General features: G+C 31.0%; 5 protein-coding genes across 9 annotated transcripts; 3 read left to right on the top strand and 2 right to left on the bottom strand.

The window, feature by feature from the left end:
• Positions 1-305: 305 nt before the first annotated feature.
• On the bottom strand, positions 306-3,057 carry LOC130677101 (60S ribosomal protein L31). Its single transcript, XM_057483694.1, has 3 exons — positions 2,908-3,057; positions 2,292-2,522; positions 306-526 (listed from the first exon to the last, which is right to left on the bottom strand). Exons 2-3 carry the CDS (start codon positions 2,510-2,512, stop codon positions 376-378), a joined length of 372 nt encoding a protein of 123 aa, XP_057339677.1. The 5' UTR covers positions 2,513-2,522; positions 2,908-3,057; the 3' UTR covers positions 306-375.
• A 338-nt stretch (positions 3,058-3,395) lies between these two features.
• LOC130677100 (39S ribosomal protein L21, mitochondrial) lies at positions 3,396-4,970 on the top strand. The gene is made up of 4 exons (XM_057483693.1): positions 3,396-3,523; positions 3,664-3,822; positions 4,353-4,673; positions 4,762-4,970. Exons 1-4 carry the CDS (start codon positions 3,439-3,441, stop codon positions 4,860-4,862), a joined length of 666 nt encoding a protein of 221 aa, XP_057339676.1. The 5' UTR covers positions 3,396-3,438; the 3' UTR covers positions 4,863-4,970.
• Positions 4,885-8,014, bottom strand: LOC130677099 (WD repeat-containing protein 55 homolog). Its single transcript, XM_057483691.1, has 4 exons — positions 7,506-8,014; positions 7,224-7,406; positions 5,707-5,780; positions 4,885-5,634 (listed from the first exon to the last, which is right to left on the bottom strand). Exons 1-4 carry the CDS (start codon positions 7,844-7,846, stop codon positions 4,979-4,981), a joined length of 1,254 nt encoding a protein of 417 aa, XP_057339674.1. The 5' UTR covers positions 7,847-8,014; the 3' UTR covers positions 4,885-4,978.
• Positions 5,629-16,328, top strand: LOC130677097 (E3 ubiquitin-protein ligase TRIM33). 4 transcript variants are annotated; one of them, XM_057483689.1, is made up of 7 exons: positions 5,629-5,880; positions 11,227-12,829; positions 12,887-13,988; positions 14,051-14,219; positions 14,430-14,613; positions 15,636-15,788; positions 15,871-16,328. In XM_057483689.1, exons 2-7 carry the CDS (start codon positions 11,228-11,230, stop codon positions 16,036-16,038), a joined length of 3,378 nt encoding a protein of 1,125 aa, XP_057339672.1. In that variant the 5' UTR covers positions 5,629-5,880; position 11,227; the 3' UTR covers positions 16,039-16,328. The 4 variants fall into 4 exon arrangements, with proteins under 4 accessions (XP_057339672.1, XP_057339670.1, XP_057339671.1 ...); XM_057483688.1 differs by lacking the exon at positions 5,629-5,880 and adding an exon at positions 10,793-10,971; XM_057483687.1 differs by lacking the exon at positions 5,629-5,880 and having other exon boundaries at positions 10,792-12,829.
• Positions 16,329-17,716: 1,388 nt separating this feature from the next.
• On the top strand, positions 17,717-22,814 carry LOC130677774 (RNA cytidine acetyltransferase). Of its 2 annotated transcripts, XM_057484631.1 has the most exons (5): positions 17,717-18,216; positions 19,647-19,910; positions 19,975-20,578; positions 20,666-22,582; positions 22,648-22,799. In XM_057484631.1, the coding sequence occupies exons 1-5, from the start codon at positions 18,109-18,111 to the stop codon at positions 22,668-22,670; spliced, it is 2,916 nt and encodes a 971-aa protein (XP_057340614.1). In that variant the 5' UTR covers positions 17,717-18,108; the 3' UTR covers positions 22,671-22,799. The 2 variants fall into 2 exon arrangements, with proteins under 2 accessions (XP_057340614.1, XP_057340613.1); XM_057484630.1 differs by having other exon boundaries at positions 20,666-22,814.

The following is a 22,814-nucleotide window of genomic DNA, read 5'->3' as shown; positions in this document are numbered from 1 at the left end:
CGAGGTACTTAAATTCAGTATCGATTATTAATATAACGAACCATTTATACATCGTATCTCGAACGATTGATCACTAAATTAATTAAGTTACCAGATAATAATTAATCCAATTACTAACTTGATAATCGTTGAATTTTAGATTTAATTTAAAATTAAATTAAGATATTTTAATTTTTACTTTAATTTCTAAAATAGCGAATGAATAAAATTAAACAAAATTGTTTTTCAACGTGAAATATATGTATACTTATAGTAAATTAGTTATAATTGAATGATTAATTAGTAGGAAAATAATAAGATATCAATTGACAGTCAGAATAATTTATTATTTAACTTTATTTTGTTTTGCTTCAATTAATTTTAAAACAAAATAAATTAATCTTGACTTGCATCAACATTTTCTGTTTGGAGACCTTTGAATGAGGCAACCGGGATATATGTTACGAGAGTGTACAATTTGTTTGCGGAGTCCTCATCGTCGTTACGTCTTCTGCTCAGACGAACACGTACTCGGAATGGTACATTTCTGTAAATTTATATTTGAATAGTAAATTAATAATAATTTACACATTTACTTAAATTTAAACAAATCAGTTAACAAAATTAAAATAAATTTTAAATTACATGATTATGAAAATAATAATTACCAATAAATAGCTTAATTAAAATTTTTAACATGAATTTTTTTTAAATTCAAGAGTCAGACCCCGACATATTTAATTTAAAAAATTATTGCAGACAATTATTGACAGATCTAATAATTTAAAAAAAAAATACGAGGTCTGCTGATATTTATCTTCTTATTATTTAACTTCTTTCCGTTTTTTAATATGATAATTAATTAATAATTTATTCAATTAGTCAGCACAGAAAAAAAAGTTTTGAGTCAATAAAATATTTTTGAAGACAAACGTTTTCGGGAAGATTGAGCCGAGAAAATTTGTCTGGCTCAGAGGAGATTTCTACTTAACCCGAGAAAATATGATCCTGAAATTTACAGACAATCAAGAATTTCCGATTTTTGTTTCATCAAATCAATTAAAAAAAAAAAAAGTAAAAACTAAAAATATGCAGATGTATAAAATATAAAAAACTACAGGTGCAATTTTTTATAATTTATCGTTTAGAAAAAAAAATTCAAAAATTATTAGACGTCGGGTAATTTCAGTACCACGAGAAAATTGAAGTTTCCAAAAAAAAATTTTTTGAATCAAGAATATTTACTTTCAGTTGAGAATTTTCTTTTCTATGCAGTATTTAGAAAAAAAAATTTTAAATATTCTAGTAAGGTAAAAGCCCCTAACCCACTCACTTTTCATTGGAGTGAGATTAACTCACTCAATGTAAATTAATAAATAAAATGAAAAACCATATTTTTTTTTATAGTTATTTTTTGAAGTTTCGAGTATTAGAATAAAATTTAAGTTTCAAGAATAATCTTGATAATTAATTATTATTAATTTTTTAAATAAGCTCCTTGAGTGTACCCACAGTCGCTCACTAAAAGTTGTGATGCACCATTACTCGACCAACGCAGGGCCCTATAGTCGCTCAAAGACAATATCAATTAAACTATGATAAGTTTATTGATTTGGACAAATAATTTATAAATTATACTACTTTATTCTTTCATAATATAAAATTTCATGAATTTTAAAAATGTATTTAATGAGATATAGTTATAACAAGTCTTAAAAAATTTGACGTAACCAAAATTTAATCTAACGAATGAGCGTCAAAGTAAAAAATGCCCGGCTGAGCGCGATTTTGAGAATAATCATTTAACTTAAATTTATAATCTATTATAAAATAATTTGATACATCATATTTTAATATATTTAGATTCACAAATTATTCATCAATAATAATATTTTTAGTTGTAATTTTTTTTAATAAAAATTATAAAAAAACGGCTTAAACAGTTAAAGTGAGCGACTAATGGTACTGAGTAGGTACAGGGGCTTTTACTTTAGCTTATAAATTTATAAGAAATAGAGATAAGTGTAAATGCAGCAGACATCAGACAAATTTAAAATAATAAATAAATAGAGTAAAGAATTTTAAAAATAATATTTATAAAAAATGCACTTATTAATTTTTTAATTTTGTAAATGCGCATTTTTTTAAATTCAATTTTATTAATTATTTACTCTATTTATTTATAATTTAAAATTCGACTGATGTCTGCTACATGCACACTCATGAAGTAGAGTTGGTTTTTATAATGAAGCCCGGGTAGGACATTTTAAAATTAAATAAATCAAGTGGTAAATAAAAAAAATTTGAATTACCTGATACCCTTGGACCAAAGTTGTTTGTTAAGACGGGTATCAATTCGTACATCAGGCGTTCCCATCTGTTTCTCAGCGAACATTTTAAGCTCTTTGATGGCACGTGGTGCCTTCTTTTTGAATCCTACACCATGGAGACGTCTGTGAAGGTTTACGGTGTACTCGCGAGTCACCACTTCATTGATTGCGCTCTTTCCTTTCTTATCACTTGTCTTGGCCATGGCTATAGTCCTGTAAATTATTTATTTACATAAAACTTTCATCAAAAAAATTTAATTGCAAACTCCGACATCAATTTTATTCAAACTTTTTTAGGTTACACATAAAAAAAACTAAATGACTGAAATTAATTAGAGGAATTTATAAAAAGCAATTATTAATTATTTGAATAATTGTTGATATATTTATATAAATTTTAAATATGTAAACAATTGAAGATTGAGGTTAAAAAGTTTCATGTGTCAGGATCATCAATAAAAATAATTAATAAATAAAAATATCATAGTAATTTAGTAAATTAATTAGTGAAGATTTATAATAATTACAATTACTAATTAATAATTGAATAATTGCATTGATGTTTTAAGATTTATTTAAAATTTTAAGACGATCTTACCTTCCCGACGAACGGTCTGACTGAAAAGAATTCAAATTCAAAATGGCGCATCGATTGCGACATTTTTATTGAATGCCGCCTTTTCATGAATTGTAATTGTGAGTAAAATTTGTTACTGAATAATAAATCAATTGATTTAACAAATTAGATAAATTGTTAATAAAAGCGGCAGCTGAAATATTTAAATTCAAATTATACGTAATTAATAAAAAGTAAAAATAATTAAAATTTAATTTTTAAAATTTATCATGAGTGTGAATGTAGCAGACATCAGATAAATTTAAAATTATAAATAAATAGAGTAAATGATTTTTAAAAAAATATTTACAAAAAATGCACTTGTTAATTTTTTAATTTTTGAAATGCGCGTTTTTTAAAAATTTAATTTTATTAATTATTTACTCAATTTATTAATAATTTTAAATGTCTGATGTCTGCTACATTCACACTCATAATTTATTTCATGAAAACGCGTCTTCCATTTTCAGTCACGTTTTGATAAAAATTAAAATTTCAAGTTCTGTAAAAAACATGGCGTTGTTTATTAAATTACCTCGAGTTTTTAATTTTGTTAATAATTTAAATAAACAAATAAATCCAAGCAATTTACGAAAATGTAATTATTGTTTTATATGTTTATTGTTACTGTCATTTTTTTCTTTATTATTTTTTTTTGTTTGACGAAACTGTTTTTTAAATTAATAATTGAGTGTTTGAAATTGAATATTGTCATTAAAATTTAAATATTTATTTCAGTTAATACAAGTAAATTATTATCGGCAAGATGTACATCTAAAGTCCCACCACTAGTTAAGGAAAGTTACTATAAAACTGATTTGCCATGGATTTATAAAGACAAAAGTACTCCAATGCAAGTACCGGAACCATCAGAATATGAACTACAAATGGAAAAAAGTATTTTTTTTATTTTAATTGACAATTCAAAAATTTAAAATTTTAATGGTACTGAAGTCAGCTGACGTCTCATAATTTTTGGATTTTTTTAAAATCATAAATTATAAAGAAAAAAATATTTCAAAATATTGCACCTGTGGTTTTTAAAATTTTCCACATGTGCATTTTTTTCTGTCATTGTTTTGTTGAAAAAAAATCCGGAAATCGTAAATTGTCAGTCAATTTCAGTCATAATTTAACGATACTGAAGTCAGGCGACGTCTAATAATTTTTGAATTTTTTTCAAAATGATAAATTATAAAAAAATAAATATTTGAAAAAAATGCACTGCTAGTTTTTTAAATTTTCTACACGTGCATATTTTTTTCTTCTGTCATTGATTCATTGAAAAAAAAATCCGAAAAATTATTAATTTGTCTGTCAGTTATCGGATCATAATTTAAGTCCGCTACCGAAAAAAAATTAATTATTAAATAAAATTACCATCAATAATTGTGATAATCATTAAATAATTTTTAATATCTATTTAGATGTCATAGAAGAAATAAACGATCAAGTGCTGACTAACAACACGTCAAGATTATTTGCCGTAATATCCTTGGCTGGTAAACAATTCAAAGTAACAGAAAACGATTTGATTGTCGTGCAGGGATACTGGGCACCAGACCCCGGGGACAAATTAAAATTAGAAAAAATATTATTAGTCGGCGGTACCGATTTCACTCTAGTCGGCCGGCCGATTCTTAATCGAGAACTAGTCGGTGTAGATGCTACCGTCATTGACAAGACGTTTTCACATACAAAATATGAGTTCCGTTACCGACCACGTAAACAATACCGACGATTGAATTGTAAGTTTTAAAAATTAAATCCTTGAAACAACAATAACATTTTATTTACCAAAAAAAAAAAATAATAAATTAAATTTGAAAATTTCAGTCACAAGGACACAGCTGACAACTGTGCGAATAAATTCAATAAATATCAAAGGCGCCGTTGATGCGAAGAAAGAAGTTGAAGGATTAGATCGGGTTTATTAATTTAAATAAATAAATGGTAATAATAATTACAGTATATATTTATTCATCATAAATTTTTTCCTTATTATTTTGTATATAAAAAATATTATTAAACGATTATAAAATTAATCATACATTTATTTATTCAAGTCTGCGAAAAAATCTGACGAGTTATCAACTTTACTGCTGGGTAAATTAAATTTAGCCTGTTTGCTCTTTTTATTTTTGTTGCCTTGAGCCTGCATTAAATCGTACGTCTCAAAGTACTTGATGTTCCAAAATTTAACTTTGTTGTCGTGAGACGATGACGCGATTAGCGAACCGTCACGAGAAATATCCAATGTTTCAACGGAGTAATCGTGCTGGCCAGCGATACCCAGTCTTGCGTGTGGGAAAACGCTGAATGCTCTCAGCAAACCATCCTCGTTACCAGTAATTACAATGTTATCAGTAATAGGTACCATGCAATTTATTGATTTCTTATTGACGTTAGGAAATTCATCAGAGTGTAATCCAAATTCACCCCAATTGAAAATATAAAATTTACCGGTACCACTTGCTGCTAATATTTTCGTACTGTTTTTAAACAGACCCATGCAAGTAAATTCCTCGTCGTATTCAAACGATTGGCATTGAACTTTTTTAGCTGATAAATTTATTGTTAATATTGATCCATCACCGCTTGAACAAACTAAATATTTTTTTTCATCGTTTGTTAACATTGAGCTTACGTAATCGTTCATTTTTTTAACTGAAAATATTGGAGTTCTTTCAGAGTACCGGGAATCCCATACTGTAAATTTAATTTTATTAATTAAGAGTTTTATTTGTTTATTTATTTATATAATAATTATTATATATTTACGCTTAATGGTTCCGTCGTCATCACCGGTTGCAAATGTGTTTTCGGTGATTAAACTTATGACGTTTATTGGACAACTAGTGGAAAAAAATATGTAGTTATTAGAAATTGTGGAAAATTTATTAGAGTCGCCCAAGAAAGTGAGCAAAATTTGTGAGGGCGATCGTGATGATAAAGGTGCGTTTTTACATATTTTATATATTTGAGAGAGTAGTGGGAAAAAAGTGAAGTCGGCTCTTAGTTTTTTTATTTAATATTTTGGAATACAATGAAATTTTGAATAAAAAAATATGTGTATTTAAAATGTTTGTAACTCGCGACAGGTCATATATATAGAAAAATTACTAAGACGTAATTTGTAGGAAATTAAACTCTCTACAAAACAGGTCCTTAGTGTCATATCTCTAAAATGGATAATAAAAAAGTTGAGCGGGAAACTTAAAAAATCTCTACAAAAAATAAGTCGCGGGAAAACTTTTTTTTAAATTCCTCAATAAAATCAATTAATAATTTTTCACCATGCCTGCACCGAAAATTTAAATTCCTGTCCAGTTTAGAGGGGAAAAGTCGATCTTTTCTTTTAGGAGACAACAAATGTTAAAAATTAGCACGTGCGCATTTTTTCCGACAAACAGAGGCAAAAATTTAAACTTTCAGGTGCAGGTTTGGTGAAAATAGTGTACACACCAGAGGAAAGTATTAAGACGTCCCACTCAATGTGTTTTCATTACACACACGGGTTAGAATGTCTTATTTTTCTTCCTGGGTATATAATATACTATTTCATGATACCAGCATCGGAAATTAAAGTTTCAGTGTCTACAGCTCGTCGATACAAGATAATTTCAGTCCAATGCGGCGAATTAATAATAGCACACGCGTAAATGTGAATACTTTTGGTCAGTGGGAAGAAACAGACCTGTTCCGTCCCTTGGGAACAAACAAATAAAGTTTCTGCCCGCTGACTGAAGACTTTCGCAATTCAAACTCTGATTCTTGTCATTTTTTTAATAGTAATTTTATTTACGTAAATGACAGTTCTGACTGTAATTAAGTTTTATAAAAGTTACTGTAAATAATAAATAGTATTTATAGTTTCTGCTTAATTATAAATTGCAAATGACAATTTAATAGTTGATCCCACCATTGGTCTTGAATTAACTTGTTTTTGACTGGCTGCTGACAATGAAATTTCAAGTTCCAATGCAGGTAATCATGAAAAATCTAGTGTGTAACTCAGAATGAAACAGGATTTCAGCGGGTGATGTCAGCCAACTTCACCCTGGTTTGAAATCGTTGTTTCATTCCTTAACACACAATATACTTTTTTTTTATACGTTTAATAATTTTTTTAAAATTCCTTATATATTTTACGCCTATGAAAAAAAAATTTAATGTCATTATTTTATAACTAAATTTTTTGCTATTACCCAGGTCTAAAATCGTTTGTGTTTCCTCCTCGCCACAAAATTTACTTTCAATACAGAATAAAAAATTGAAATACTCAAAAAATAACTTACTCATGTGCATTCTCATAAATGCCTTTCAATTTTTGTGTATTAAAATCCGTTATCATAATCGACTTATCTTTAGATACCGAATATAAAGTATCGCCATTATCATTAAATTTAATATCGCGACATGCTTTTTCATGAACTTCAATAACTGACTGCAAACTCGTCTCTGTATTATTGTACTTATGCCTGTAAAAATAAAAAATACATAAATATATATATATATATATATATATATATATATATATATATATATATAATAAAATGAATATATAAACCAACACTTACACAAATATATCCCCATTGACATTAGCAAGAGCAATTAAATCCTGCTCGGGATGAAAACAAACATTGAGAATGTAGTCATCAACAGTTATGTCGGGCGGATGTTCCCGATGGAGCTCTTTCGAGGCAGTTATAGCTTTTACTAATTCATCCTCTTCTTCATCTTCTTCATCTTTAGCTTCACCTTCCGCTTTGTCCTCTTCCTCATCTTCGCTGTCATCCTCATCGTTATCAATATGCGAGTCCCCAGGCTCCATAACCTCGTCGTCTGACGAATCTTCACTCATACTCACGTCTGAAACTTCCGATTCTCTGTCCATTGCGAACGGAGTGTCTTTTATCATATTTTGTATCTAGTGTACAGAATAAAGTATATATTTATATACTTTTTAATTCAAGTAACTCGATACCTATTTATTGAAAATTAAAGAAAGTTATCGAATATTCGAACAATAACATGACCACATGGTCAATCCTCGTGATTTCCTGAAGGGAGAGACAGATGGAGATGGAGATGGAGATGGAGGTGGTAATTCTGAATTTGCCATTTAATTTTTTTTTTGTTGTGGCAGCATTGGATTCGTTGGCGCTGGCGCTTAGAAAATCGACTCAATGATGCGACCCAACTTTCATAAATTTTTTTCTTGGGACATGGGACCCAATTCTTGATATATGAGACAATGACCTCAGACTTTTGTGTTTTTTCTACAGAAAAAGGTCTAGGGTTTTGGGTCATTGTTTCAAGAACAGGGTTTCTAAAGTCTGATTCTTTTAAAAATGGCCCTCGCTGTTCAAACAATTCAGCAGATTTTAAAAAGAATTTTTTTTATCAATCAATGAGAAAATTGAATGAAAAGTAGAGCATGTCCTGTGAAAACTTGTAAAGTTATACTCAATTATGCATGATCGGGCCTGATAATTTTTTCCCAGGCTCGTAGTTTGGAGTCCACCTGAAATGGGATTAATTTTTGTGAAAATATTTGAAATAGGAAACACACGAGAATGTATTTGATAAATTTTAATAAAAATATTAAATTGTAATTAAAATATAATTTATTTACTAGAATTTTAAAATGTCACCCGGATTTTGAAAATTTTTAAAAAATTTTTCTCGATTCAATGATGAAACCCAACTTTCATAAATTTTTTTCTCGGGACATGGGACCCAATTTTGATATATAAGACAACGACCTTAGACTTTTATGTGTTTTTTTACATAAAAAGGTCTAGGGTTTTGGGTCATTGTTTCAAAAATAGAGTTTCTGAAGTCCGATTCTTTAAAAAATGGCTTTTGCTGTTCAAACAACTCAGCAGATCCTAAAAAAAGAATTTTTTATCGGAATCAATGAGGAAATTGAATGCGAAGTAGGACACATTCTATCAGAAGTTATAATGACTTGATAGTTGTCTTATCGAAGCTTGTAAAGTCATACGCAATTATGCATGACCCGGCCTGATAATTTTTCCCGGGCTTGTAGTTTGGAATCCACCTGAAATGGTATAATTTTTTATAAGAAATTTTTAAAATGGGAAACAGTCACGAGAATGTATGCTGATAAATTTAAATTTATACTGTAAATACAATTTCTTTACTAATATTTAAAATGTCGTAACCCAGATTAGAAAATTTTTCAATAACTTAAAAATTTTTGGGTCATGACCTTTTAGACTGTTGCCGACTATTTCCTCATAAATGATTTCATCTGGAATTTAAATTTGTCAATAAATGTCATTTTATATTTTTTTTAGTTCACAATTTTTTTATCTGCATCTAAAAAATAATTATTTTAATTGTATTTATAAAAAAATTTATCAAAGTTCATAAAAATAAGTATGATTCAGAATATTTCCTGCTTCAATAAATAGATTGTTTATCATTATCGCTGTCCAACATGTGAATCATATTGTCCTATCAAATAATTGTCAATTTATCTAAGAACTTATCTCCTCAACAGACCTTAGGTCCCAAGGCCTATTTTTCAAATGATTTTACCTGGACCCCAAATCTTTGCTATACAATTAGAATTACACTTAAAATTATGACCCTGAAGTCTGTTCTAACAAACAATTAAAAATTTTCTGTTTTTATTTTCAACAATTTATTTAAAAAAAAAAACTAAAAATATGCACATGTAGAAAATTAGAAAAACTACAAGTGCAATTTTTTAAACAATTTTTTTTTCTAAATTTATCATTTTTAAAAAAATCCAAGACGTTATTAGCCCTGATTAGAAAATACGATTCGTGAGGATTAAAAACGATTAAAAATTTAATCCTCATTACTCGTTTTTAATCGTCATAATTCTCATGGTTTTTCAGATTTAATCGTCTCTAATCCTCAAATAATGATTAATTATTTTACGATTAAAAACGATCAATGAGGATTAAAAATTTCAAATCCTCATGAATTCTTTTTAATCTTCTTTCGGAACCAGAAATTGCAATATTATTATACGATTAAAAACGATTCATGAGGATTAAAAATTTCTAATCCTAATGAATCGTCTTCAAACGTAGAATAATATACAGAAATTTCTGGTCCCGCATAAAGATTAAAAACGATTAAAAATTTAATCGTTTTTAATCCTCTTTAATCATCAATTGAGGATTCATGAGGATTCAAAACGATTAAAACAGTTTTAATCCTCACTAATCGTATTTTCTAATCAGGGAGACGTCAGCTCATTTCAATATCATCCTGGAGTTAGTAAAAAATTAAAAGTTTTCTGATTTTTTTTCAACAATTTAATTTAAAAAGAAAAAATTAAAAACATGCACATATAGAAAATTTCAAAAACTACAAGCGCAATTTTTTAAAATAATTTTTTTTCCACTTTTATCATTTTTAAAAAAATCCAAGACGTTATTAGACGTCAGCTAATTTCAGTATTATCCTGGAGTTAGTAGACAATAAAAAGTTTTCATTTTTTTTTTCAACAATTAACAAAAAAACTACAGGTACAATTTTTCAAATTTATCATTTTTAAAAAAATCCAAAAATTATTATACGCTCCCCAATTTCAATATCATAAAAAAATCAACTTCCCGATCATGAGCAGGAGGGAAATTATAAAAATTTCCTTACAAATTTTTCTTTAGCTGAAAAAAAGAATGATCACCATGAAAACTTTCATCTTTTTGTAGCTTCCGTCTCTTTCTTATAACAGTAACCGCCTTGGTCTTGGTGTTGGTGGTCTGGTCTACAGTTGGCTTTAGCAATTATCATTATTATTATTATCATAGCCTACTATAGTAATCCTTCACAAAACACTATAGTAAAATAAATTATTACCCAATCCAAGTACAGGGAGTGCAGAGAAAGCGCAACTACATGTCCAATGAAACAGCCCAAAAAAGTACAGAGTTAAAAAAATTTTAAGTAAAAAAAAAAAAAATAAAAACTCTTGATAAATAATGTGAAGTTTAAATATTTATAAAAAAAATAAACTTTTGAACAGTGAATCCTTAGGTGAGGATTTTAAAAGTCATAAATTAATTAAAGTAAATAAATAAACGAACATAAACATCATGTAGATAAAATTATTAACCTAAAACAAAACGCTTGGTTTTAAAAAAATGCTCCTAGAATTTTAAATGTTTAAATTTTTGACAGTTAAATATAATTCCATTTAATTAAAAAATGATGACAACAAATTTTATGGGAGACTCATAATTTAAACATAAAGTTTTAGTGTTAATTATTTATATAAAAATTATTTGACAGAATGGAGGAACAAGCGGAAGAACTAACAGTGGCCTTGGCATCAGTCAAGGAAGAGCCACTTGACTGCATAAATACTCAAGAATTGCAGCCACCGGCCCAGCAACCAGCAGAAGATGACGACCAGGAGCAACGAAATGTCTGTACACCAGAGAGTCATTCCGAGGCGCGGACATTTTTGGCAAAATGTGTTTTCTGCAGCAAAACATTTACCAGCGATGACAATTCAAAATTACTTGAGTGTCTGCATGCCGCATGTACTTCTTGTATCGCAAGAAAATTAAGTGACCACAATGTCTACTCAGACTCTGATATACTTATTGAGTCAAATGTTATTGTCTGTCAGGTTTGCAATGTCGCGACTCAGACTGAAAATTTAATAGACAATAAATTTCACAGTAAGTTTTTGCTGCTTGATGATTTAGAAAGTTCTGCTGGTGGTGGTGACACTTCTGATGACACTACAGATCCTGATGATGATAAAAAATGCACAAGTTGTCATGATAACGCCTCGGCAACGAGCTGGTGTGTTGACTGCAAGGAATTTATTTGTGAAAATTGTGTCAATGCGCATCAGAGATTGAAAATAACCAAAGATCATACGATAAAGCCGAAAAATGAAGTGACTAATCAGCAATCAGCATCAGATTTGGAGAAAAAAAATTTGAAACTGTTACAATTGAGTTGTTTGTTCTGCTCGATCCACACTCATGAACAGTTGACGTTATTTTGTCAGACTTGCGATCAGTTGACGTGTCGGGACTGTCAGTTGACTGATCATCGTAACCATAAGTATAAATTTATTCGCGAAATAGCTTTTGACACACGTGCGTCGGTGTCTACGCTGCTAAAAGAAGTTATTTATAAACGGGTATTGTTGAAAAGTGCAATGAAAGTTATTGAGGAGCGGCAGGTGCTGATTGTTGATAAAAAGAAACGTCTTGTACAGGAAATAACTCGGATGGTGGTACAGCTGACCAAGGCTATAAGTTCCCGGGGTAAGCAGTTGATAACTCGGCTGACTGAAGTCTGCGATCAGAAACAGTCGACTTTGAATGAGAAAAAAGAAGCTCTGGACCAGCTGTCTAAGCTCACTGATCACTGCATACAGTTTGTTAACTATGCGCTAGAAAAAGGCTCGGACATGGAAATACTTTATAGCAAAAAATCCGTAGTTGGACATTTACAGCGGATTAAAAATCGACGAGCGGATATTCCGAACCCGGAAATTCCAGTGAGAATAAATTTGTCACTAGAAAAAGTACCGGATCTTATTAAAATAATATCGTCAATTGGTGCTATTGTCGTTGACGGCAGAGTTTATCCCTCTGGTTCACCATCATCGGGTACCAGCACTCCAACAACTTTAGTTGGAGAGCTTCCTGCTGAGCCGAAACAAAGTCCTCTTTTAAGTAATGACGGATCTTCTGTTAATCTTCAGCAAACAGCAGCGCAAGCCGGTTCATTTCCAACTGTTACTTTGCCTTATCCTCCTCAACCGCAGCCGCAACCTCAGCCTCAGCCTCAACCTCAACCTCAACCTCAACCTCCTCCTCAACCTCAACAACAACAACTTCCAGGATTACAATCACTGCAACCAAACCAAGTAAGTTTTTATAAAAATATATTTTAAAAATTGATAATAACGAAATTTAATTTACAGCAAAATTACCCGCCACCATATCCAGCTCACACAATGCCACCAAGATCATCACCTCAGACACTTCAGCCACATCAGCGCATGCCCTATACGATGTACAACGGATCGACAATGAGACCCATGATGATGTCACGAACTGGTCTGCCGAATTGTCATCAACAGCAAGTGACATCATCGACCCACCCGCAGCAGCAGCAACAGCAGCAACAACACCAACAGCAGCAGCAGCAACTTCACATGGACCAACTCAGTGGACAGAACTCCAGCTTACGAGGACTTCTAGCCCACAACCCGCCTCCATTTCGTCCAGCAACAAATCACGTTACTTACAGACTACCACCAGGTTACCGATATCCCGGTGGCAATGTCACTATACCTCGCACAGCACCGCCTACATATCAACCAACAAATCCCGCGTTGGTCTCCGGTGGACGTGTCCAACAATTGACTCCAGGTGCAACCGGTGTCAGTTCACCGATAAACTACCCGCTGTATCCGCAAGCAGCTCGCTGGCACATACCCCAGGGTAACATCCAGCCAATATATTATCCGAGACCCAACGTCCGACTAGTGCCTCCACATCACGATGATTTTAAAATTATTTTGAAGAATCAAAACAATAATAATATCGCTAACAATAATAACAGCAACAATGCTAATAATATGAGTAATATTAATAATAATATTAATAATAATAATAATAATAATAATAATAATAATAATAGTAATAATAATATTAATAATATTAATAATAATAATAATAATACTAATAGTGGTATTAATATAAACCACCCGAAAAATATAAGTGCTGGCGTTAATGTCAATGGACAGAACCAGTTGATACAGCTGGCGAATGTCAGTGGTCTTGCAAATACAGTCTCGTCATCAGTACCGAAGACTCCGAGTCCAGTTCCAGGTAAATCCGATGAAACTGAAAAAACTTTGGATAAATTTTGCCAGAAATCACTGAACGACTTGATGCTCACTATCGCCAAGTTGGATTCCAATGGAATTGTCGTGATACCAGAGGCGCAGAAAAATCAAATGGACACTTCGCAAGTCGACAGTTCAACTGATGAAGGAATTAATATGGACAATGCATCTGGTAATTTATTTAATTATTTAATTATTTTCTTTTTTGGTTTTTATTGTAAGGAATTTATTTAGTTGTTCTGTCAGATGCTAAAGCGACTGCTGTCTCGATGACTAAAGATGATCCGAATGAAGATTGGTGCGCAGTTTGCATGGACGGCGGTGATGCTGTTCTGTGCTGCGATAAGTGTCCGAAAGTATTTCACTTGTACTGCCACATTCCCAGTTTGAAAACTTTTCCTGAGTAAGTTTATTATTTATAATTAATTAATTAGGGAGCAATGAAATAATTAGGGAGCATTCGGAAATGCTCTAGATCTAGCTCTCGCTATATGGCAACGCTTGGCTAGAGCTAGAGGATTTTTGAATGCACCCTAATTTAAAATATTCGAAGATACTTTTACTTAACAGATAATTAAATTATTAATTAATGTTATATAAATATGTGTTGCAGTGAAAGTGAAACCTGGCAATGTATGCTGTGTACAAATGTATTAGATTGTTCAGAAGACCCACCTGAAGATAGACGATCAAACACGATGAGTCCAAAGGACCTAAGAATAGCTCAAAGAATTGTTTTAGAGCTCTATTGCCAGTATGAACAAAGTCTTCCATTTCGAGAAGTCGTTTCTCGAGAAGTAAATATTTATTATTATATAAATATATTTTTATTTACAGCAACGAGACCACTAGCACAACAGCTAAGGGGATTTTTAAGTTTCAGTAAAAAATTTAGTTAGAAAATAGTGACATTAAATTTTTTTAATTTTTATAGGCGTACAATATATGAAAAATTTTTTTTTAATTATTAAAAGTATAAGAAAATAGTATATTGTGTGACAAGGGATGAAACAACGATTTTAGACCAGGGTGAAGTTGGCTGACATCACCCGCAGTGTTTAATCCTGAGTTACACACTAAGTTTTTCATGATTACCCGCATTAGAACTTGAAGTTTCAGTGTGAGCTGCCAGTCAGAAACAAGTTAATTTAAGACCAATTGTGTGATCAACTATTAAATTGTAATTTGCAACTTATAATTAAGCAGAAACTATAATACTATTTAGTATTGACACTAATTTTTATAGAACTTGATCACAGTCAGAACTGTCATTTACGTAAATAAAATTAATGCTCTGAAATTACTATTAAACAAATGACAAGTATCAGAGTTTAAACTGCGAAAGTCTGCAGTCAGCGGGCAGAAACTTTATTTGTTTGGTCCCAAGGAACGGAACAAGTCTGTTTCTGCCCGCAGACTGAAGGCATTCACAATTTACGCGTTTGCTGATATTAATTTGCAACATCGGACTGAAATTAGTTTGTATCGACTGGTTGTAGTGACACTGAAACTTCAATTTTCGATGCTGGTATCCTGAAAAAATTTTTTCCGCGACTTTTTCGCCTTCGGCTCAGGTGGGAAATTATACACGTGGGTAAAAATGTTCTTCTTTTCTTCCTTAGTGTGTAATCTACTATTCATAGGACTTTGCATTCCTATAATTAAAAAAAACAATTGTAATTAGACATGTAATTTTTTTATTTACTTAACAAAAGAAAAGATATTGTCCCCAATTAGAGACAATATTGCTATCGGTCTCGTTACTTTGTGTATTTATTTACTTGATTAATTAATTAATTAATAAATTAAAAATTTACAGATCATAGAATATCATCAGGTTATAAAAAAACCGATTGCCTTAGATGTAATTAGAGATAAGTTGAAATCAGATAACCCGAATCATTACACTGATTTAAAACAAGTAATGGCGGATATAAGATTAATGTTTAAAAATGCTTATACTTTTAACCCAGTAAGTTTTATTATTTATCATTTACTATTCATTATTATTAATTATTAATTACTGATTGATGATTATTATTATTATTTAATAGGTCGATTCACAAGTGTATCAACAAGCGCGTAATCTCGAAGAATTTTTCGAGAAATTATTATTGAAATGGGCACCGAATTACGCGTACGATGATCCACTGCTGACACCCGAAGAGGATGAAGATTTATTTCCACCTAATAGAAAATATCGGCGTATAATCAATGATTAATACTCCATTTATTGAGTGATTGATTGATTGCTTGATTGATTATTTATTAAGAAAATAATTAAATTGAATAGATTTTAACACGAACAATTGTTAAAATCTACTCTAAAAATTTAGAGTAGACTGATGATATATATTTATGTATTTACAGGAAATTTTTACAATTTTTTTTTTTTTTTAATTGCAATAATTGTACACTTTTTTATAACACGTAATTATTGTAGATTATTACTGTCGATTATTATGACTATTATAATTATTGTCTTTTGAGAGTTAGAACTTTTTTTTTATCATGTAAATCGTATTTTTAGTTATTTTTGAAAATACATGTTACAATTAAATAAAACAAATTGTTTTTTAAATAATTAGGTTATTTAAATTTATTTATTAATTTTAATAACGAGATTTTCATGTAATAGTTAACATAATCAAAAGTTAATTTTTGTTATTGGGCGTTGGAAATCAATTGTAGTTTAATAAAATACATATATTATCTTTTTGATAAAAAAAGAAAGTAATTTTTTAATTCCTAAAATATGTCAAAGAATCCGGGCACCAAAAAATTTAATTATATTTCTTTTAAAAAAATATATTTTCTGTATCATTTATATATAATTTTATATAATTGCATTGGGCCATTTTCTATATAGGACATTCCACGCCAAATCGGACGTTTTTAAAAATTGATTTTTCCGATTTTCTTAATTTTTTTGTATTTTTTAGTACCCCTCAATAGAGGCTTCCTGGAAAATTTTGAGATTTTTTAATCAATGGTTCAAAAAATATCGAATTTTCAAAAAAACCGCTCTTTTTATGGTTTTATGATGATAACTTTCGTAATAATGGTCGAAATTCAATGGTTTTTTTTTCAAAATTTTCGTTTTTAGATGGCCTTTACAGCAAAAAATACAAAACAAATATACAAAATGTATTCAATCAAGATTTTTGAATTTTAAGTTTTCAACCGTGTTTTTAAAAACTTAACGTATTCTTCGATTTTCTTGAAAATGTTCTATCTTAAACTTCTATCGATTCTGCAACTTTTAAGCCCGGTCCGCTAGTGGGCCTTCCATCATTACTATTTTTTTTCGATTTTTGAAAATTAAAAAAATTTTTTTTTCGCTATAAATTATTATCAGTATCGATTTTTGACACTGTACACCTGTTTTTTGTGCATATTATAAATTGATTTCGATATTTTTTTATTCTGAGTAGGGATTTAAAACAGTAAATAAAAGTATGATACTGAAGTTAGCCGACGTCTAATAATTTTTTGGCTTTTTTTTTAGCAATAAATTATAAAAAAAAAGTATTTGAAAAATTTGCACCTGTAGTTGTTTAAATTTCCTACATATGTATATTTTTAGTTTTTTTTTTTCTTCAAATTTAAGTATTGAAAAAAAAGTCCAAAAAATTTTAATTGGCTGCTAACTTCAGGATCATATAAAAGTTAATGCTATTTATGAGCAGTTATAATAAATGTTTTTATTTATTGAGAAGTAACTATTTCGAAGCAAAAGAAACATTAGATTTGCTATACAATACAGCTAAGACCATTACAGGAGCTCAAAAATTCCATATAATTATTCGAAAAAGCGACGGAGCTACATGTGCGCGCGCAAAAAAAAATTTGTTTTCAAAGACAGCGACTGACATCCAGTGCTTGCTCAATGTTGGGGACGGTGGAGTGTTAGAATTGTACACTAACTGCACAGAACAGGAAACAGTAGAGATAGAGTAGTAAATCAATTGTTTACTGGTTCAATTGAAAACTTATAAATAAGTTATAGAAATATTATAATTCAATTATTATTTTAATTGAGAAATCAAAACAAATATCGTGTTGTTTATACGTATTATTAAATATTATTTAGTAAGTAGAGATAATATATCTCTACAAATAATTGATTGCGAGATACAATTATCCGGCATTCATTAGAACCACGTGTTTTTAAATAAACTCCATAGGTTCAACATAACCTATCTTCCGCTTTTGCCACTTTGGCCGACACGTGTTTAAATAATCAATTATTATTTAGCAAAAATATATAAATAAATAAAAAAAGCAGAAAAATGGTTCGTAAGAAGTTGGATAACCGCATCCGTACCTTGATAGAAAATGGAGTTTCTGAAGGACACAGAACGATGTTTGTCGTTATCGGTGAAAAAGCGCGAGACCAGGTATTTAAAAATTTAAATTTAATATTCTAACTTTTAGTAAATTAATATGAGTGTAAATGTAGCAGACATCAGACAAATTTAAAACTATAAATAAATAGAGTATGTAATTAAAAAAATAATATTTACAAAAAATGCACTTATCAATTTCAAAATTTTCTAAAAGTGCATTTTTTAAAATTTAATTTTAATAATTATTTACTCCATTTATTTATAATTTTAAATTTGTCTGATGTCTGCTACATTCACACTCATTAATTAATTCGATTGGTATCGAAATTAGCAGACATTAAAATAATTATTTTTTTTTTTAAATTAACAACTTGAATACTTGTAAAAAATATTTTTCTGCATATTCAAAAATGTTATTTTACTTACAGTTATGGTAAGAGATCTAGTACCTGATCAGAGAACTAGTACCCGATCACTCATGTATTTGTATATTTACATTTACTAAATATATCTATACATAAACATGGAGTGAGTACTAGGTCTTTTACCTTAATTTGTTTATAAAAATTACAGAATAGTCTGATGTCTGCTACTAGTAGTACCATTCATTAAAATGGTACTGAAATTAGCCGACGTCTATTCATTTTTATAAAAACGCTAAATTAAAAAAAAAATATTCCAAAAAATTGCACTTACAGCTTTTTTAATTTCCTACATGTGCATATTTTTAGTTTCTTTTTTTTTTCTGTCATCGATTTGTTGAAAAAAAAATCGGAAATTGTAAATTGTCTGTTAATTTCAGGACCATAATTTAATGATACAAGTTAGCCGACTTCTACTAATTTATTATTTTTTTTTTTAAACCGTAAATTAAAAAAAAAAAATATTTCAAAAAATTGCACCTATAGTTTTTTTAATTTTCTACATGTGCGTATTTTTTTTTTTTTTTTTTTTTTTTTTTTTTTTTTTTAAGTTAAACTGTTGAAAAAAAATCCGAAAATTTCTAATCGTCTGCTAACCAGGATCATTTAATAATTGAAATGATACTGAAGTTAGCCAACTTCTAATCATTTTTAGATTTTTTTTAGAACCATAAATTATAAAAAAAATTGATACTGAAGTCAGCCGTCTAATAATTTTTGGATTTTTTAAAAGACAATAAATTATAAAAAATAAAATTGCACTTCTAGTCTGTTTAATTTTATACATGTGCATTTTTTCAGTTTCTTTTTTTCTTCAAATTTAATTGTTCAAAATAAAATCCTAAAATTTTTAATTGTTTGCTAATTTCAGGATCATAAAAAAATAAATATTTCGAAAAATTGCACCTATATTTTTTTTAATTTTCTACACGTGCATTTCTTTAGTTTTTTTTTTATTGAAATGTTGAAAAAAAATCCGAAAATCATTAATTGTTTATTAATTTCAGGATCATTAATTGAAACCATATATTTTTCTATATTTAATTTTTTTTCTTATAGATTGTCGTGTTACATCACATGCTGTTAAAATCATCAGTAAAACCAAAGCCAAATATACTATGGTGTTACAAAAAGGAGCTGGGATTCAGTAGCCATCGCCAGAAACGTATGAAAAAGATAAAAAATAAAGTAAAAGCGGGAAAAATAGATACTGATTCTGATGACCCGTTCGAAATATTTGTTTTATCATCACAAATACGTTACTGTTATTACAACGAGACTCATACTATCCTAGGACAGACTTTTGGAATGTGTATTCTTCAGGTATTTATTCATCAGTCAAATAAATTATTTATTTAATCAACCAATTAATTAATTTATCATTTAGGACTTTGAGGCGCTGACTCCAAATTTATTAGCCCGGACAATAGAAACTGTTGAAGGCGGTGGGTTGGTAATTCTTTTATTACAGTCCGTTAATTCACTTAAACAATTATACACAATGACAATGGACGTCCATCAACGATATCGTACCGAAGCTCACCAGGACATCGTGTGCCGGTTCAACGAACGTTTCCTCCTGTCACTGGCTTCGTGCAAACGCTGTCTCGCGGTCGACGACCAATTACGCGTGCTGCCGATATCCTCGCAGAATTTAAAAATAGACCCGGTACCAAAGGCCTCAGCTGATGACGAATCATCGAACGAGTTGAATCTGCTGAAAGAAAGCTTCCAAGATACTCAGCCAATCTCGTCGCTGATAAACTGCTGCAAGACTGCCGACCAGGCGAAAGCTTTGCTAAAATTCATCGAAACTATTTCCGAGAAAACTCTACGGTCTACTGTATCACTGACTGCAGCACGTGGACGCGGTAAATCAGCGACGCTCGGACTTGCTATTGCTGGCGCAGTAGCATTCGGGTACTCAAACATTTACATCACAAGTCCTAGTCCAGAAAATTTGAAAACTGTCTTCGAATTTATTTGCAAAGGTTCGTATTTTTTTTATTCATTATTTAATTCAAAAAAATGGGGACATTCTCTAAGATTTACCTAAATATTGAATTTTTTTTGTCCAGGTTTTGATGCGCTCGCATATTCAAAAACTTCCGACTACGATTTGATAGAATCGACAAACCCCGAGTTCCGCAAAGCGATAGTTCGTATCAACGTGACACGCGATCATCGTCAAACAATCCAATACATTCATCCTACGGATTCAAATAAATTAAGTCAGGCTGAATTACTAGTAATAGATGAGGCAGCGGCAATACCTTTGCCTTACGTCAAGTCACTTCTCGGACCCTATCTAGTATTTTTATCATCGACCATAAACGGCTACGAAGGAACAGGTCGTTCATTGTCACTGAAACTTCTCCAGCAGCTGAGAAGCCAGAGCACCGTCTCCAACACAAATGATAAATCTGAGAAGGCTAAGCTTGAAAAAAGTCTAGGTCGCCAGCTGCTCGAGATAACTCTCGACGAATCGATCCGTTACAAGCCGGGAGACCAAGTTGAAGACTGGTTAACAAAACTGTTGTGTCTAGATGTGATAACAAACGCTCCAATTTTATCCGGATGTCCACCGCCAGACACTTGTCAGCTTTATTACATAAATCGGGACACATTATTCTCGTATCACAAAGCCTCGGAGATGTTTCTCCAGCGTCTGGTTGCTCTTTATGTGGCTTCGCACTACAAAAATTCGCCGAATGATTTGCTGATGATGTCGGACGCACCAGCTCATCACCTCTTCTGTCTTCTAGGACCAGTAGATCCTTCCCGTACATCACTTCCTGAGATACTTGTCGTGATCCAAGTCTGCCTCGAAGGAGAGATTAAAAAGTCGACTGTCGCCAGTAGTCTCGGACGCGGACAGAAAGCTGCCGGTGACTTGATACCCTGGACACTGGCTCAGCATTTTCACGACAACGATTTCCCAAATTTATCTGGTGCGCGTATCGTACGAATCGCCACTCATCCAGATTACCACAGAATGGGCTACGGTACTCGTGCTCTAGAATTACTGAAGCACTACTACGAGATGAAGATCCCCAACATTGACGACGAAAATAAAACTACCGAGTCAGAGATGGAGATTAAAAGGGTACCGGAAGAACAAGTCGATTTACTTGAAGAAACGATTGAACCCCGGGCATCACTGCCACCGTTGCTATTAAAATTGAGCGAACGTAAACCAGAACATCTTGATTATCTAGGAGTTTCTTATGGATTGACCGAGCAGATCCTTAAATTTTGGAAACGTTCTGAATTTGTTCCAGTTTTCTTGAGTCGTAGTTGCAATGACATTACTGGGGAACATTCTTGTATCATGATTTGCAAAATAAATTCCGATGATCAAGACTTTACGTGGCTCGAAAGCTACTGGAATATATTCCGCCGTAGATTTACTGTTGCTCTAGGAAGTACTTTTGCTAAATATTCACCTTCACTGGGACTTGGCGTCCTGACAAACAAAGTTTTTAAACCCACTAACTCAGTAATCAGTAAAGAAACTCTGGATGTTTATTTTACGGCCCATGATTTGAAGTGTTTGGAGATGTACAGTAATAATATGGCTGACTATCACTCGGTGAGCGACTTTTTGCCGTCACTTGCGCAGCTTTACTTCTTGAATATGATGGGAGAGACTCATTTGTCACCAGTCCAAGCGGCCATTCTACTGGGACTTGGACTCCAGAGGAAAACTGTTGACCAGTTGGCACAGGAACTGACTTTGCAGTCGTCCCAATTACTTGGACTGTTCAACAGATGCATTCGAAAGGCCGTACAGTATTTGAATGGAATCGTCGAAGGTCATGTCGAGAAGACGTTGATTGGTGATGAGACAGTCAATGACAATTTGAAGGTCGATGTAGAGAGCGGCAAGTCCATGCAGAAAGAACTGGATGTCGCGGCGCGCAAGTTAGAGGCACAGCAGAAAATCGAGTTGGAGAAATTACAGCGGGAAAACTTACATCGGTATGCGATAAAAGGTACTGATGAGGAATGGGATAATAGTTTGAAATCTAAAGGTACTAAGTCGTTAATTTCTGTTAAGAGTGCAGAGAAGAGAATGAGTGACGCGGCTTTGGAGTTTCATAATGACGAGGACAAGAAGAAGAATAAAAAGAAGAAAAGATTCTCTAAATAATTTAATTAATTGTTATGTAAAAAATGTATATATTTTTTTATTAAAGAGACATTAGAAAATACAAATGATTTATT

Source organism: Microplitis mediator, chromosome 11 (genome assembly GCF_029852145.1).
Source record: "Microplitis mediator isolate UGA2020A chromosome 11, iyMicMedi2.1, whole genome shotgun sequence".
NCBI lineage: Eukaryota > Metazoa > Arthropoda > Insecta > Hymenoptera > Braconidae > Microplitis > Microplitis mediator.
This window is presented reverse-complemented; position numbering and strand designations above follow the sequence as displayed.